The sequence below is a fragment of the Mixophyes fleayi genome, chromosome 2 (assembly GCF_038048845.1).
Source record: "Mixophyes fleayi isolate aMixFle1 chromosome 2, aMixFle1.hap1, whole genome shotgun sequence".
Lineage (NCBI taxonomy): Eukaryota > Metazoa > Chordata > Amphibia > Anura > Limnodynastidae > Mixophyes > Mixophyes fleayi.
In genome coordinates this window covers 265,174,828-265,192,545 of record NC_134403.1, presented here as the reverse complement: position 1 = coordinate 265,192,545, position 17,718 = coordinate 265,174,828, and the positions used below count along the sequence as shown (strand labels likewise).

Genomic DNA, 17,718 nt, shown 5'->3' with positions numbered 1-17,718 from the left:
CCAAGTAAGTTTAATATGTTAACTATGTTTTATATGGTTTTTTGGATGATCAGCTATTGTTAGTGTTAGTGTATTTTATGTGCGGCCCAAACCAACTCGTCGTCTTCCAATGTGGCCCAGGGAAGCTAAAAGGTTGGACACCCCTGGTGTAAAACGTCTTTAGTGTGTACACATGAATCGGCATGCCGATCAGGACTTTCAAGTAAAAGCATTAACGATATCGCATCGCTAGAAATTTTCTGTAGTGTGTACCCAGCCTAAGTCAGCTGAAGATGTTGTCAAACTTTAAGTTAATTTGCCACTGCTTTCATTACTCTGTTCATTTGATACCTGTATAAATTATGAGTGTTTTCAGAAGTTGGAAAATTATCAACAGGATAAACTCTGATTTGCCTTTATGGGAGTCATCAAAGAGCACAGTGTCCCATTGTCAGAGGCCTGTAGCTTAGCTGGGGCACATTGTCTTTTTTGTTAGTTTATAGTCAAACTAGCAAGTTTGTCCCTTTGCAATATGCTGCTAGGATATTTTCCTTGTTTTGGAATTGTGATTTATGTGTGTCTTAGACTTGTGACTTACACGTGGAGATGCAAAACAGAGGCAGGCAAACACTAGTAGAGTACAGTAAACTTTCTCGTCAATCTAAGACAAGTTTACCACTGTTTTCATACCAGGCGTTCTCTAGATGTAGAAATTATGGTAAATATAGTAACATTCTGAGAAAGTTCTTCAACAGCTACAATCAGTGACAAACAAATTAATTCTGCATTGATAGGTGTTGAAGGGTAAGTATGACCTATATTCCCTCCACGGTGATATTACAGCTGTAATAGTCTTGCATTTTAAGTGCTGAGTAGTATGTGAAGTGTTATGGTTGATTCAACAGAGTGTTATGAGAGAAATTCAGTTGCTGTGAAACAATATTGAGATGTCTTCATCATTATATTCCAGTGTGCAAAGAACTTACAAAGATGCATTTCAATGGTTAGAAGATCTAGAACAGAAAATCTGCTAGTGTTCTTATATTATTTATTGTTTACAGTGTGATTCCTTTTCACTTCAGCAATATTCAGATTATAATAGAGTGGTGGAAGGTTACAAGTCTGGTGCTCGTCACTTTTTCTATTGTCGTTGGCTATGTAGCCCCTTTAAGTTTGAGATAATAATAGAGCATTAATCTGTCAGGACTTTTAAAATATATACTTGCATGATCAGACCCCAAAGGCTAGTAGCCTCTAAACCTCACTAACCAGTATTTTTCCGCTGCCTGGGCGTCACCCTTGATTTTTCCCTCTCTTTATCGCCCACATTCTGCCCTTCCTATCTCAGGATGATACCACAACCATTATCCATGCACTCATCATTTCCCATCTTGATTACTGCAACCTTCTCCTCACCAGACTCCCTCACTACTACCTCGTCCCCTTTGCTCTATACTCAGCGTGGCTGCAAGACTTATCTTCCTTTCATGCTGCACTTCTTCTGCCTCCCATCTCTACCTTGCCATACACTGGCTCCCCTTTAACTTCAGAATCCTTTTCAAATGCCTCATCCTCACCTACAAGTAGAGATGGTCACTGACCCCCGTGTTTTGGTTTTGGATTCGGTTTTGGATCTGGATTACCGTCGTGTTTTGGTTTTGGTTTTGGTTTTGCAAAACCTCCATTGCGTGTTTTGGTTTTGGTTTTGGTTTTGTTTGGTTTTGTTTTGCTATTTTTTGGGAAAATCCATGTTTTTGGGCCTAAATTAACCCAATTTAGTGCTCCAACTGTTTTAGAGACAAGTAATCTAATTGTTGAGGTAATAAATCATCCCAAAAAACAGTTTAATTCTTCGTTGGTAGGCCTATTCTACACACAAAACAGATTGTCTTCCTCTCCATCTATGCATATTGGCAATGCAGCCATCGTCTTTGAATGTATATTACACCCTACACTTATAGTTAAATATGTAAAGAAATGGAAAAAGCCAGTTTGGTTTCTGTCTCTCAAGGCCCCCCTCCACTTGTATAAAATACCCAAAAATTCAGCCATTATAGACTGTACAATATTAATTGACATGGAGAAAGCCAGTTTGGTTTCTGTCTCTCTAGGCCCCCCTCCACTTGTATAAAATACTAAAAAATTCAGCCATTATAGACTGTACAATATTAATTGACATGGAGAAAGCCAGTTTGGTTTCTGTCTCTCTAGGCCCCCCTCCACTTGTATAAAATACTAAAAAATTCAGCCATTATAGACTGTACAATATTAATTGACATGGAGAAAGCCAGTTTGGTTTCTGTCTCTCTAGGCCCCCCTCCACTTGTATAAAATACTAAAAAATTCAGCCATTATAGACTGTACAATATTAATTGACATGGAGAAAGCCAGTTTGGTTTCTGTCTCTCTAGGCCCCCCTCCACTTGTATAAAATACTAAAAAATTCAGCCATTATAGACTGTACAATATTATGAAAAATGGACAAAGCCAGTTTAGGGTCACTCTGTCTATGACACCCTACCCTTAAGGATAAATTGCCCTAACAGCAGCCTTTCAAGATGGTATGTGATATGGAAATGCCACAAGTCCCTTTCCTCTTTGGGGGTAGATTGCACCCTACACTTACATAGAAAGTTTTAAAAAGATGTTATCGGCATCATCTTCAGCTTCATCCTCACCCTCATCAGTGTTATCGTCATCATCACAGACTATCAATTCATCGCCGCTTGAATCCGCCATTAGAGAACAGTCAGTGCTTGCATGTCTTGGATGGTGAAGGCCTTCCTCGTGGAAGATGTAGTTCATTTTTATAAACATCATTTTCTCCACATTTTTGGGAAGTAACCTTCTACGGCGATCACTGACTAAGTTCCCTGCTGTGCTGAACACTCGTTCAGAGTACACACTGGAGGGTGGGCAGCTTAGGTATTGCAAAGCAAGTTTGTACATGGGTTTCCAAATAGCTTGCTTTTCTTCCCAGTAAGGAAAGGGACTGTCTGACATTTCCATATCAACTACCTCTTGAAAGTAATCCTCCACCATCCTTTGCATGTTTATACTCATATTGGATGGACTTATGGGCAAAGTGACACTTTTTTTTGAAAAATCCTTCAAACCAGCCCAGATGTTAAATTGTTCTCGTCTGCCCCCTGTGTCTTCCCTGCTTCTTTTTTGGAAATTTAATTTTTTACGAGCAACAGCTTGAGAAAGTGAAGGAGGACACGTCGTCAAGCCGAGGCCCAGTTCAGCGGCCAACTTGCTGAGCAATAGCTCCTTGCAAAAGTTCACATCTCGCTCATTTACAAGTAAAGACTCAATGTAGGTTTTAAACCTTGGATCAAGCACAGTGGCCAAAACGTACTGATCCGAGTTCAAGATCTTAATAACTCGAGGATCATTGTGAAGCGAATTAAGTACTTGATCGACAAGGCCAACATACTTTGCTGAATTGCTTGCTTTCAGCTCCTCCTTCATTTTCTCAAGCTGCTTTTCCAATAGTCTAATTAAAGGAATGACTTGGCTCAAACTAGCAGAGTCTGCACTGACCTCACATGTCACAACTTCAAATGGTTTCAGCACCTTGCACAGCACTGAAAGGATTCCCCACTGTGCAAGAGTGAAATACATCCCCCCTCCTTTCCCAATGTCATGACTTGTGCAATATGCTTGGATGGCTTTGCGCTGTTCCTCCATCCTCTGAAGCATGTACAGGGTGGAATTCCACCGAGTTACCACCTCTTGCTTAAGTTGGTGGCAGGGCAAGTTAAACTGCTCTTGGAGCTGCTGTAATCTCCTACATGCTGTGGCTGAATGCCTGAAATGGCCTGAAATTTTACGGGCCACCGAAAGCATCTCCTGCACCTCACGGTTGTTTCGTAGGAAGCTCTGCACCACCAAGTTGATGGTGTGAGCAAAACAGGGAATATGTTGGAAATCACCCAGCTGTAATGCTCGCACTATATTGTTGGCGTTATCTGAAATGACATACCCTGGGGAGAGTCCGAGTGGTATAAGCCATGCATCAATCACATCTCTCAGTTTGCGTAACAAATTGTCAGCCGTATGCCTGTTAGTGAAGCCGGTGATACAAAGAGTGGCCTGCCTGTGACAAATGTTACGTAGTGGTGTACATGCTGCTGCTGTTCCTGCTGGTGAAGGTGAATGACCAACCCAGTGGGCTGTCACAGTCATATAGTCTTTGGTTTGGCCACTTCCACTTGTCCACATATCTGTGGTTAAGTGAACAGTGGGCAGAATGGCATTTTTCAGCGCAAGCTCTACATTTTTACACACTTTTTGGTATAGTTGTGGAATAGCTTTACGGGAGAAATGGTGTCGCGATGGAATTCTGTAACGCGGACACAAAACCTCAATTAACTGTGAAAAACCAGCTGCGTTTATGGTGGAGATTGGACGCAGATCTAACACTAACATTGCAGCCATGGCGTCTGTGATTCGCTTGGCGACTGGGTGACTGCTGTCATATTTGCTTCCCCTCGCAAAGGATTGTTTCACAGTTAATTGCTGAAATGTAGGACTGCTCATTTTATTCACCTGCCTCTGGGATGACGATTCACCCCCAGCAGCAGCAACAGCAGCAGCAGGACTAACGCTTTCTTCAGAGGAATCAATAATAGTGCCGGAGTCATCCAGCCTTAAGTGGGATGCCGGGCTAACTCCGAGCGCTACTGAGGATATTGATGAGGATGGTGTGGTGGGTGTATTTTGTGGCCGTCGGTATGTCGGTGAGCGGAGGGTCTTAGCTGATGAGGGAGTGCTTGTATTCTTTTGGGAAGAACTTTCAGCTTTTCCCAACACTTTGCCATGAACTCTCGTTAAATGGCGTAACATAGACGAGGTTCCAAGATGGTTAAGGTCCCTCCCTCGACTGACTGTGGCTTCACATACACTACAAATGGCTATACAATTGTTGTCTGGATTTGGGTAGAAATAATTCCACACATAAGAAGTGGATTTTTTTGTTTTATGCCCAGGCATGACAATGGCCTTTTTCTTGTCACGTGCCAGAACTGCTGCCACTGGTGCAGGACTTACACAAACAACCTCATCCTCATCAACATCCTCATTAGCGCCCTCGTCGCCTACACAAATCTCCCCCTCATCCTCTTCTAATTCCAAAGTGGCATCCTCAATTTGGGTATCACCGGCTACACTCGGGCTATTAAGGCACACATCAGCAGAATGCTCACGATTAGACATCCCACTGTTGGATGGACTCTCCACAGGGATTGTTGTCATTTGTGAATCAGAGCAAATATTCTCCTGTAATGCCTCACTGGTATCTTGCAGCTCAGCTTTGACGCGTAACAGTAGTTGTGCACCAATTGTAGGCTGGGTAACTTTTTGGGATCTGCCACTAATAGCCAAAGGTGAAGGCCTCATTCTCTCTTTGCCACTGCGTGTGTAGAATGGCATGCTTGCAATTTTTTTTTTATCGTCACTTAACTTTTGCTCAGTTACACTTCGTTTTCGCTTCAATACAGTAAATTTTTTTTTGGTTTTTGTTTTTTGCACTAATTTGAAAACACTCTGTTGTTTGACATCGCCTTGGCCAGATGACGTACTGGGAACACTAACATCAGGACTGGTGACAGAACCTGGTTGCTCATTTAGATCATATGTGGACTGCTTTGAATCCATTGCGTAGATACTGCTGACAGATATGACTTTTGACAGCCAGAAATATTAATGCACAATTAGGGAGGACACCCCAAAAACACTGAGGAGTGCTAAAATTTATTGAGTAGATACTGCTGACAGATATGACTTTTGACAGCCAGAAATATTAATGCACAATTAGAGAGGACACCCCAAAAACACTGAGGAGTGCTTAAAATTATTGAGTAGATACTGCTGACAGATATGACTTTTGACAGCCAGAAATATTAATGCACAATTAGAGAGGACACCCCAAAAACACTGAGGAGTGCTTAAAATTATTGAGTAGATACTGCTGACAGATATGACTTTTGACAGCCAGAAATATTAATGCACAATTAGAGAGGACACCCCAAAAACACTGAGGAGTGCTAACATTTATTGAGTAGATACTGCTGACAGATATGACTTTTGACAGCCAGAAATATTAATGCACAATTAGAGAGGACACCCCAAAAACACTGAGGAGTGCTTAAAATTATTGAGTAGATACTGCTGACAGATATGACTTTTGACAGCCAGAAATATTAATGCACAATTAGAGAGGACACCCCAAAAACACTGAGGAGTGCTTAAAATTATTGAGTAGATACTGCTGACAGATATGACTTTTGACAGCCAGAAATATTAATGCACAATTAGAGAGGACACCCCAAAAACACTGAGGAGTGCTTAAACTTATTGAGTAGATACTGCTGACAGATATGACTTTTGACAGCCAGAAATATTAATGCACAATTAGAGAGGACACCCCAAAAACACTGAGGAGTGCTAACATTTATTGAGTAGATACTGCTGACAGATATGACTTTTGACAGCCAGAAATATTAATGCACAATTAGGGAGGACACCCCAAAAACACAGAGGAGTGCTAAAATTTATTGAGTAGATACTGCTGACAGATATGACTTTTGACAGCCAGAAATATTAATGCACAATTAGAGAGGACACCCCAAAAACACTGAGGAGTGCTTAAAATTATTGAGTAGATACTGCTGACAGATATGACTTTTGACAGCCAGAAATATTAATGCACAATTAGAGAGGACACCCCAAAAACACTGAGGAGTGCTTAAAATTATTGAGTAGATACTGCTGACAGATATGACTTTTGACAGCCAGAAATATTAATGCACAATTAGAGAGGACACCCCAAAAACACTGAGGAGTGCTAACATTTATTGAGTAGATACTGCTGACAGATATGACTTTTGACAGCCAGAAATATTAATGCACAATTAGAGAGGACACCCCAAAAACACTGAGGAGTGCTAACATTTATTGAGTAGATACTGCTGACAGATATGACTTTTGACAGCCAGAAATATTAATGCACAATTAGAGAGGACACCCCAAAAACACTGAGGAGTGCTAACATTTATTGAGTAGATACTGCTGACAGATATGACTTTTGACAGCCAGAAATATTAATGCACAATTAGGGAGGACACCCCAAAAACACAGAGGAGTGCTAAAATTTATTGAGTAGATACTGCTGACAGATATGACTTTTGACAGCCAGAAATATTAATGCACAATTAGAGAGGACACCCCAAAAACACTGAGGAGTGCTTAAAATTATTGAGTAGATACTGCTGACAGATATGACTTTTGACAGCCAGAAATATTAATGCACAATTAGAGAGGACACCCCAAAAACACTGAGGAGTGCTTAAAATTATTGAGTAGATACTGCTGACAGATATGACTTTTGACAGCCAGAAATATTAATGCACAATTAGAGAGGACACCCCAAAAACACTGAGGAGTGCTAACATTTATTGAGTAGATACTGCTGACAGATATGACTTTTGACAGCCAGAAATATTAATGCACAATTATGGGGGACAACCCAAAAGCGCTGGGGAGTGCCAAATATGAAGAAAAAATAATAAACCTCTATCCTCCTCTCTGCACTAGCGATTTTGGTTAGAGCAATTGCAAGAACAATATTGTATTCTTTCTCTGTCCCTGCTCTAATTAGCCTATGACTACACCCTGCTCTCTCCCTCTGTCAAATGGCGATGGATTGCTGTGGAGGCGTGTATTTATAAAGTTGAAGTATCGCGAGAACCGAGTCCCGAGATCCGACGACGTCACAATGACGTTCGGCCTCGATTTGGATTCGGAATTGGCGGGAGAGTACCGAGCTGCTCAGCTCGGTACTCGGATACCCAAAGTTCGGGTGGGTTCGGTTCTCGGAGAACCGGACCCGCCCATCTCTACCTACAAGGCCCTCTCATTTTCCACTGCCCTTTATATCTCCAACCTTCTCTCCAGTCACACTTCCTCCCTCTTCCTGCGACCGGCCAATGACCAGCGCCTCTCCTATACTCTGATCATCTCTCCCCATGGCAGAATCCAAGATTTCTTCCGGGCTGCCCACGTCCACTAGAACGACCTCCCACGTTCCGTACAACCGTCCCCTAATCTGTCCTCTTTCAAACGGACACTTAAAACTCATATTTTCCTCAAAGTCTACCAGCCATCCACCTAACCATCTCCGTGCTTGATCTCTTCCCTCTTCCACTGTACTTGATCCTCCTGCGCGTGATCCCTTCTACTGACTCCCCTTGTGGCTGCAGTCTATTTGCCCTCCCTTTACTATGTTAGCTCTTACTAGCAGGCCCTCTTTCCTCCTGTCTCTATACCATTTCTTCTCCTCCAACTTCACTGTATTAGCTATGCTTGGAGCTATTGAAGTCTTGGTTTTACTTGTTTATTGTTCTGTTCTGTCTTAAAAGCTGGGTAGACACTACTCTGTTTTCGTCCAATAATCGGCTCAAACAGCCGACATACGACCGCTCGTTCAAAAGTCGGGTCAGTGTGTGCAGTGACACGATGGTCAAAAGTCTGCCAAAATGGGCGATTATCGCCTCATTTGGTTGGTCGTACCGTTTTATATTTTCGTTCCAATCTCGTTTCCGCTGTGTAGTGTGTATAAACTTCCGACCGATCCACAACAGTGAGTACGAAATTACAGTCATTGCTCACGACAACATGGCTGTAAAAAGTCGCTAAAGGGACGTCCGCTCTTCCCTTTATCGTCCTAAACAAGGCTAGTGTGTATGCAGTCCATGGACAGAGCGATCGGAACACCAATCGCATGTAAAATCGCTCGATCCCAGCTTTACCATTAATGGTCAACTGTTTGTACTCTTTTTTCCACATTAGTGGAGAGCATTTTTCTGGTACATTGTGTCGATAAGTAATTTTTGATTGCCGCAATAAGCAGTGATATAAATCCCCCTTATCAACGTAGTTTGTGATATCTGTTAAAAAAATAAACACTGAAATGTACACATTTCTGAATATATTTTAAGTGGTTAATTACTGGAAGTTATAATTCAGCATATTTACACATGTATGGATAGACATGGGCTAGAAATGATAGCTTACATGAATACAGGTACATTTCCATATGAGCAGACAACAGAGGATTTAGCTTAAGACAAGAAAACAGAGTAGTACGCGGGAGACTGACAGGAGACATAGGGTGGAGTGACACAGCCCATGAAAGCTTACATTCTAGAGGCAGGTGACAATGAGAGACAGTAGGTGACACAACTAGATTTGGTGGATGGAGGAAGTAGAAGGACTGGACATGCGGGTCTAGGCACGCATGAAGAGGTGAGTTTTGAGAGATGGTTTGACAGTTAGGGGAGAGTCTGGACAAGGAAAGGAGTTTTATAGGTGAGGAGCAGTGTGATAGAAGTCTCAGAGACGACAATGGAAGGAGGTTTCATTTTATTGTGGAAGATTATCTTTGCATGTGTCCTTCAAAAGGCTTAAAAAGCCAGAGAGGAAGAAAAAACGCCAAATAAACTATTAATGTATAATAACAACTTTATCTTAAATATTTTCAGTTCTGAGCATATCCTGAAATGTTTACATATGTATTTGTAAATGTTAGTAACGGTTTTATTTAAGGTGACCTTTCAATGAAATCTTTTTTGTTTTTTTTATGTTTCTAGGTATTGGCCCTATCCTTGGTCTCTTAGTTGTGCACCTAATTGGCTCTGCCAGTGACCGTTGGAGCAGCAAATTTGGTCGGCGGCGACCCTTCATCTGGCTTTTATGTCTTGGAGTGATGTTGAGCCTCATTATCATCCCTTATGCCAACCAATTAGCCAGTATAACTGGTCGCCATCATGCCGGCATGAAGGTGGCTTTCCTTGTGCTGGGTATTGGGCTTCTAGACTCTTGTGCACAAGTATGCTTCACTCCTCTGGAAGCATTGCTCTCTGACCTATTCCCAGAAGGAGAGGCCTGCAGAAAAGCATTCTCAGTGTATGCCTTGACAGTTGGAATAGGTGCATGCGTTGGTTATTTATTGCCTTCTGTGGACTGGAGTGGCAGCTGGCTGGAACAGCAGTTAGGAGGGCAAGAACAGTGTCTCTTCATACTTCTACTTTTTATATTTTCTGGCTGTGTCTTTGCCACATTCTTTGTTTCTGAAGAAATCAGGACAAGTTCTGGACAGTCAGATATTTCTTTGGAGCACACAGGTATGGGCTGGGCTTGCCTAAGGACATGTCAAATTTGTACTGTGCCACACAGGATTTGGCGAATGGCCCTAGCACTGCGAAGTGTGTGTGCTTTGGTGGCTCGATTTAGGACGTTTGTATACAGGGTTCCTGTAGCTCTGTCTCGTCTGTTTGTGGCACAGCTATGCTCCTGGATGGGTCTTATGACAATTACACTCTTTTACACTGATTTCGTTGGAGAAGGACTATATCATGGTGTGCCAGTAGCAGAGCCGGGGACAGATGCTAGACTTCGGTATGATGAAGGTCAGTAACAATGTATTACAACAGGCTAGTAATATGCTGCTATAGCTTTGCTAAAATCAATGTTCCCTCTCTCCCTTCTGTCTGTGTATCCTCAAAATGCCATGACGTTGCTTCTTGAGATAAATTGCCACTGTCACCAAGTTATTTTACATGCATCCTTATAATCAACTCAACTTTATTTTCTTTGTACATTCTGTGCTAGGAGTTAGGATGGGAAGTTTGGGCCTTTTCCTTCAGTCTGTGACGTCAATAGTGTTTTCGTCCTCCATGGATCACCTGGTAAAGATATTTGGAACTCGATCTGTGTATCTGACTGGTGTCTCCTGCCTCCCTGTTGCTGCAATAGTCATGTGCTTTTCTAATAACATTATTATGATAACAGCATCAGCCGCTTTGACAGGCATCCCTTTCTCTGTGCTGCAGATCCTGCCGTACACTCTCACCTCACTTTATCATCATAACCGACAGGTAAGTCACAAGTTGTTTAGTTCAAACAAACATTTCAAAATCAGTAAATTAATCTGGATCTCAAAGTCATATTATCACACAAAGTACTAAGCAAATATCTAGGGGTATGTTTACTAAACTGCGGGTTTGAAAAAGTGGAGATATTGCCTATAGCAACCAATCAAATTCTAGTTGAATGTACTAAATAAATGATTGCTAGAATCTGATTGGTTGCTGTAGATAACATCTCCACTTTTTCAAACCCACAGTTTAGTAAATATACCCCCTAAGTGAAATATGAATTAATTTAGCATAATCCTTTTATATATAGGCCAACAAACTTTTCCCTTCTAAAGTTCCAACTACTAATCTGGAATATTGGTGCTTACATAAAAGATTGTTTTATTTGCTCTCAAATAGTTGTACCACAGCATATTCCATACCTGAATGAAAAGGTGGTTTTATGTTATTGCATTAAGTTGCAAAATCAGTCTTGTTGCCATGTATTATTATGTAGGCCAGTTAGTGTATTTAGAGAATCCTGGCTGCTTTTGCACATACAAACTGTTATTTCTCCAGAAATGGATTAGTTTAATGATTTAATAATTTTATCAATTACAGTTCAGTACATACCAACCTAACTGGCAGTGCCAGTCTAAATAGCAGGGAGTCTGGTTACCTGGGATTGCTAGGAAATAAAGATGTCTGAAATTTGTTTTCTATGTATAGAGCTTGAAATATTGCTGCTTGTATATCCTTACTCTAAACCCTGATCGCAGAACCTGTTCTCCATATCAGTTTCATGTAAAGCATTTCAAAAGCACTACAGTGGCTGATGCCCAATCATTTCTCATCATTTTTCATCTATGAATCTGACACCATGGATACGTTTTGAATTTTACATACCACCCACCCTTCGACAATGATGTTTATTGGGTCCAACTCTAATTTACTTGTGCATATTCTATTGCAGTAATACCTAGTTAAATGAAAAGGTACCCAAATAAAGGTTATTTATAAACAGATAAATATTTTAAATAAATATACTTTACTTTTGACCTGCAGATGTAAAAGTAGTTATCAATAGAAAGCATAGGGCTGAAGGCCAGAACTTTATATGTATAGCAATGGAAGCAGTGACATCAAGAGGCTGCAAAGTAAAAAAAATATGCAATACCTGTATTTCTATACCAGTGTAGTTATATTATGTTTTTTTTGTATTCTTCTGCTTTCTATAGAACATACTTGCCTACTCTCACGGAATTCCCGGGAGGCTCCCGAATTTCGGGGAGTCCTCATAGACTCCCGGAAGAGTAGGCAAAGCTCCCACATTTGCCAAAATTCAGGGCATTGAATGGAGGGGACGGGACTTAATTGTGTCATTAATCTCCGCCCCCTCCATTCAGTGCCGCGAATTTCGACTTTTTATAGTGGGGACGGGGCTATGGTGACGCAACAATGTCGCCCTCCTCCTAGACCATGTCACATGACTTCTCCCCTGGATCTCCCGGGGGAGAAATCTTAAAGGTTGGTATGTATGCTATAGACAGATTGCATTAGTCACATCTGTCGGTTAAACCTCTTTAAGGGGTCTATTTATTCTTAGGTCTTTTTTAGTTGAAACTTTTCAATCCTTATCTCCTTGATAAGGATTGAACAGTAACGGCAATGTATTAAAAAAACATCTCGGGGACAGCAGTGCCGATAACCTGCTGTCCCTTAGAAGTGTCTCACCTGATCATCTCAATTGTGAAAGCTGTGGTGATCTCCTCTTTTTTTTTTTTTCTTCTTTTTGTTAGTGCGCTGCGCCGACCGAAAACTTGGTGCATGCGCACTAACATCCTGGGCGGCAAAAGGTACATCATGTGACAGGGAGGGATCACATGATCCCTCCACACATGCACTGTCAAGCTCTGCTCTTCAGAGCAGAGCTGACAGCTGCAAAAAGATTTCAGCTATGTTAATGTACGCCAGCTTCAGATGGTGTACATAACATGTAGCAAAGGAGAAAAAATTCTCTAGGAAGATTTTAATACATAGCGGTAATGTGCACAACCCATAAACTGTTATGGAGAGTGCTCAGAAAAACGATAGGAAATGCAAAGCAGCAGATATCTGAGCTATCTGCTGCGATGCTTCAATAATACATAGTAATTTCACGGTAAAGCAGTTTTCGGTGATTTAACAAGGGGGGAATTTTTGATAAATAGGCCCCTAAAAGACATAGAGCAGAGGAAACAGTCATTAACTAAAATAGCACTGTACTTAGTAAACATAATAAGACCGAAGAAATAAAGTGTGAAAGTAAAGTAAAAATGGACTGCACTGTATTTCCATCTAGAATTTGGCTAGTTTGTAAATAATGATATGTACAAGGAAGATGGTAGTTGTTATTTAATCCAGGAGTTGCACATTGTTCGGTCAAGCATGCATGTTTATGAAGTTCACCTCATTTTATTCTCTTGTTGAATATCCTTTTTGCTTATTCTTCCTCTCTATCTCTGATTCTCAATGGTGATTCTTTTCTCTTATCCCGCTTTCCTTGGACGGACTCTTCATGCTGGAGCACAGAAAATGTTCCTTCTATTCTGTAAGTGTCTCATGTATTAATCTGCACAAGGTTTTTATATGGAATGTATAGGGCTCGCGAGACAGGAATCGAGCGTGAGTTTATCTCCGCAGCCAGTATTCAGCATTTGCATACAGTATTCTAGTACACTTTGACACACATATACTATGTAATAGTCCTTTAGCTAAAAAATGGCAGGACTTCTATAATATATAAAGTAAGTTATAAAGTAGAAAAAATAGACGATGCATATCTAAATATGAAGATTTATTATATTTACCTACAGGTCTTTCTCCCAAAATATAAGGACATGGCTGAAGATGAGATACCTGAAAAAGAACGGAAGCCTGGATTCATAAAAGAGACTCCAAATGGCAATGGTGTTCCGCTGTTTCCTTCACATTCCCCATCTTTGTGTCTTGGCCCTTCTTGTGATGGGTCTGTCACGATTGGAGAGCCTAATGTCCCAAGCAATGGGATCTGTCTGGATATGGCCATCCTTGATAGTGCCTGCCTGCTGTCACAGGTGGTCCCCTCCTTAGTCTTGGGTTTCATTGTACAAATAACACAGACAGTCACTGCCTATGTTGCATTAGCTGCAGCTTTTGGTTTCATAGCTATATATTTCTCCACCAAGGTTGTCTTTGACAAAAGTGATATGGTGAGAACAAATCCTTTATAGGTGAACCTTGAAAGCTATTAGTGCCTGCATAAAAGTTAAATTATTTATGGTATTTATGGTTATGGTTTGTGGATTTACTCTGGTGTTACATTTAAAATGATCCAGCCAATAATGACAGCACCTCTACAAAAACAACAACATCACTGTTACATGGGCATGTTTCGATCCCAGGGTATATTTGGCCATTTTGAGTTTGTGAATCGATAGTCCTATAAATGTACATTTGCCTGATGCTTTCTTGCTAGACTTATTTCAGATGCCCACTTGTTGCACTGCAATGCTTCAACTATCAATATACCTGTTGATTATTAACGTAGGACTAAACGCACACAGAGGCGGAACTAGCTAGCTGTGGGCCCCGGTGCAGGTAAATAGGGAGGAGAGGAACTGGGGCCCACAGCTCGCTAGTCCCCCGTGCAGCAAGTCCCATTATCTCCATGGGTCCTGGTGCACAGCACCTGCTGCACCAATGGTAGTTCTGCCACTGCACACAAATACCACATTAGGTTACTTTTCAGGCATGTCAGAACAACTCTGATTAATTTCAGTTTTTAAAAAACGGATTTAAATAGATTATATTTCCATACACCACAACCTGGCTGGTTAGAGTTCCTTCATGGGGAGGAGACACCTCTTGCTGCATCATCCTGCCATTACCGCTTGCCAATGTAAGGAATTATCATTGTGGCCAAAGCATGTACAAGACAATAAAGTAATCTTAAGGCGGAAACCACAACCACCTGCAGTATAGTTGAATCTTCTATATGCCAGATATACATGAAAACAATGGACCTCATTTAGAGTTGGACGCAAAGTCCGTGTAAGAAGTGAAGGAGTGGGAGTGTGCCGCAGCTTGGTAGGTTGTTACGAGTGGCAAGCAACCCCAGTCGTGTCCCACTCGTAATACCCTATCGAGCTGCGAGCAGTTCCAGCAGATAGCTAACTGCTTGCACCACCTAATTCCTGCCGCACAGCTTTAGCCCTGTTTTGACGTGTGTTGCGTCTGCGCCTCACTGCGACTAGGATGTATTTACATGGTCACGCCTTCACAATTCAGCGTTCCTCCCATTCTCTCGTAGTGAGTCGCAAGCTGTCGTAAGTGTTAATTGCGTCCAAGATGCAGGCGGATATGGTGCTTTCTGCACATGCGTGGTAGTGTTTTTTTGTTGGATGCGCCTAAAACGGACTTTGCGTCTGACTCTAAATGAGGTCCAATGTGTACAGTATGTATCAATTCATTTATTGGGCATCATTAGTCTAATGGGCCTAGGTGTATATCTTCTGGATCTATACATTTTACTTAGTCAAAGGTTGTATCTCACAAACATATCTGATATCAGTTTTTCATATTTCTTACATTGACCACACATACTGCTATACTGCAGGCGATATCAGGTAATTGGCCCTAAATCACCCTTTTTTTAGGGCCCATTTACTGGCGCAATACCCGATAAAGATTTATTTCCCAACCGCACTAACAGACACCAGTGATCCAGCACCAGGGCTGAATGGCTGAATCTTGTCCCGTTTTACAACTTACATTTGTGTTCAAATTGGACAATCATACCACTGCTCGGCTAACGGTCATTACATGTGGTACCAGCATTTATGTGAATTCCAAGGTAAAAATTCCTTGAAATACAACAAACATAAAGAGCGCATAACTGATAGAAAGTTGGTAGAGAAATTATTAAACATAGAGATAAACTTGTTTACTGGCTCAAGTGTTGACTTGTTTACACTGTTGCTCGTTAAAGATAGAAGGAGTCTAGGTATGTTTAATGTGATAATAATATACATAGGGAAACAAGCAGTGGTTGAAGTGGGCTGGCATACCATACCGCCAATTCACCTGCTTTTAATTGTAAAAATCAAATTCACTTACGTTTTCCATACCGTCATTCTATATTTCCACTTTGACCACTGGAAACCACAATAATATTAGAGTTTTAAAATATAGTATATTTAAATGAAGGAGGTAAATGTGTCTATATACACATATATCTATAGATATATCTATGCACAGAAAAAATGTACAGTACTTTAAAATATTTTTTTAGTTCCATTTTTCCTTCCTGAAAATAAGATTACCTCAAACTGGATTTGTAAAGTTGCTATACCAGTAAATTACTTGGTATACTGTTTTATATAAGTATAGTATGTATGATTTTACATCTCATGAAAATTATTTGTTTACATTTTTTTTCCACAATGATATTGCTTAGTAGAAGTGAAATATGTTCAGAGTATATAAGTTGAGAAATGGAAATGCATTTATATGCAAGAGATGTAACAAAATTTTTTTTTTTTCGTGTGTGTATCTGAAATATGTTTGTCAACAGGTTGCACCCATGTTAATATGAAAAAGTCTAGATTGTATGTGATGTAGTGTATTATATGTTTTACTGAATATTGAAGACTTATGTGTTATATTGTTTCAGATAAATTCAGCAAGTTTTATTTTAGGGATTATTTTAATGTACAGATTCCATGTTTGAAGGTAGACTTATTAGAATTTAGTAAGTCTATCTACTGTTCCAACTGACCAATTTTAGTTCATTTTCTACAATGTTGTGAAAGTTGAATGCAGAAACTTATACCACAATCTTTTTTTGTCATTTATTGATTTGGCAGCGTTAAGGGGTTATAGGCTAACTATATGCATTGCATATCTAATACCAGACCTATTGCTGACTCTCTGGCTCCTACACATTGCACATTTCCAGCTTCCTACATATAGGGTTGTAATATCTGATTTTATGTACTGCAATTTTGGCAGCTATTGGGATGTTTTAAAACAAATAAGAGGATCTATGGATCCAAAAGGGCTGCCAGTACCAATCGACTGGGACGTTGATCAAACTGGCACAAAATGTGGTATGACAATTAATGCAATCTGACAGCACTCATTGTACCTCAAAGAACCCAGCTATTTAGCTTGAGTGCCACATGGACAATCTAATTTGGCCACACACTAGTAAACATAGATCCTACTGATCAACATTTGGGTCTTTCGGATCTTCCAATGTATGAGCCTCTTTACTCAAAAAACAATTGGGCTCATTTAGAGGTGGACGCATTTAAACGCTGAACGTATGCATTAAAAAATGTCCTTATATAGGTATGATGATTCAGATGCATCTAGCTCCAAAAACGTAATCTATGTGGCAAGCATATGTCAGACGTAAAAGTGTGTATACTTAAGTCTAAGGATAGTGTAGTGATTTGACTTGACAGTGTTAGTAGTAAATGCTAAAGTTGCATTACTCTATTTGCAGAGGCGGAACTAGCGAGCTGTGGGCCCCGGTGCAGGGAAGCTGGGAGGAGGGTACTAGGGTCCACAGCTCGCTAGTTCCGACCCTCTGCATCTGTTCATGGGCCCTGGTGCTCCGCAGCTGCCACACCAATGGTAGTTCCGCCAATGCCATTTTGTACATAATTCAATAATCTACTGAAGTATCACATAAACAAAAGAGAACATTCTATTGACAGTTATTGAAAAATGTGAAACCCACAATTTTAATATAAAATCGCAATATTCTAAATATTCTAAATAAAAATGTCAGTTA

The 17,718-nt window shown here is 40.6% G+C and overlaps 1 protein-coding gene across 2 annotated transcripts in view; it reads left to right on the top strand.

Annotated features, from left to right (window-relative positions):
* The window catches only part of SLC45A3 (solute carrier family 45 member 3), a 42,424-nt gene extending 24,910 nt beyond the window's left edge, over nt 1-17,514 (top strand). For both annotated transcript variants that reach the window (XM_075196146.1, XM_075196145.1), the window contains 3 exons: nt 9,633-10,451; nt 10,654-10,919; nt 13,754-17,514. In XM_075196146.1, coding sequence (XP_075052247.1) covers nt 9,633-10,451; nt 10,654-10,919; nt 13,754-14,149 — 1,481 coding nt within the window. In that variant the 3' untranslated portion in view covers nt 14,150-17,514. The remainder of the gene's footprint in view (nt 1-9,632; nt 10,452-10,653; nt 10,920-13,753) is intronic.
* The last annotated feature ends 204 nt before the right edge of the window (nt 17,515-17,718 follow it).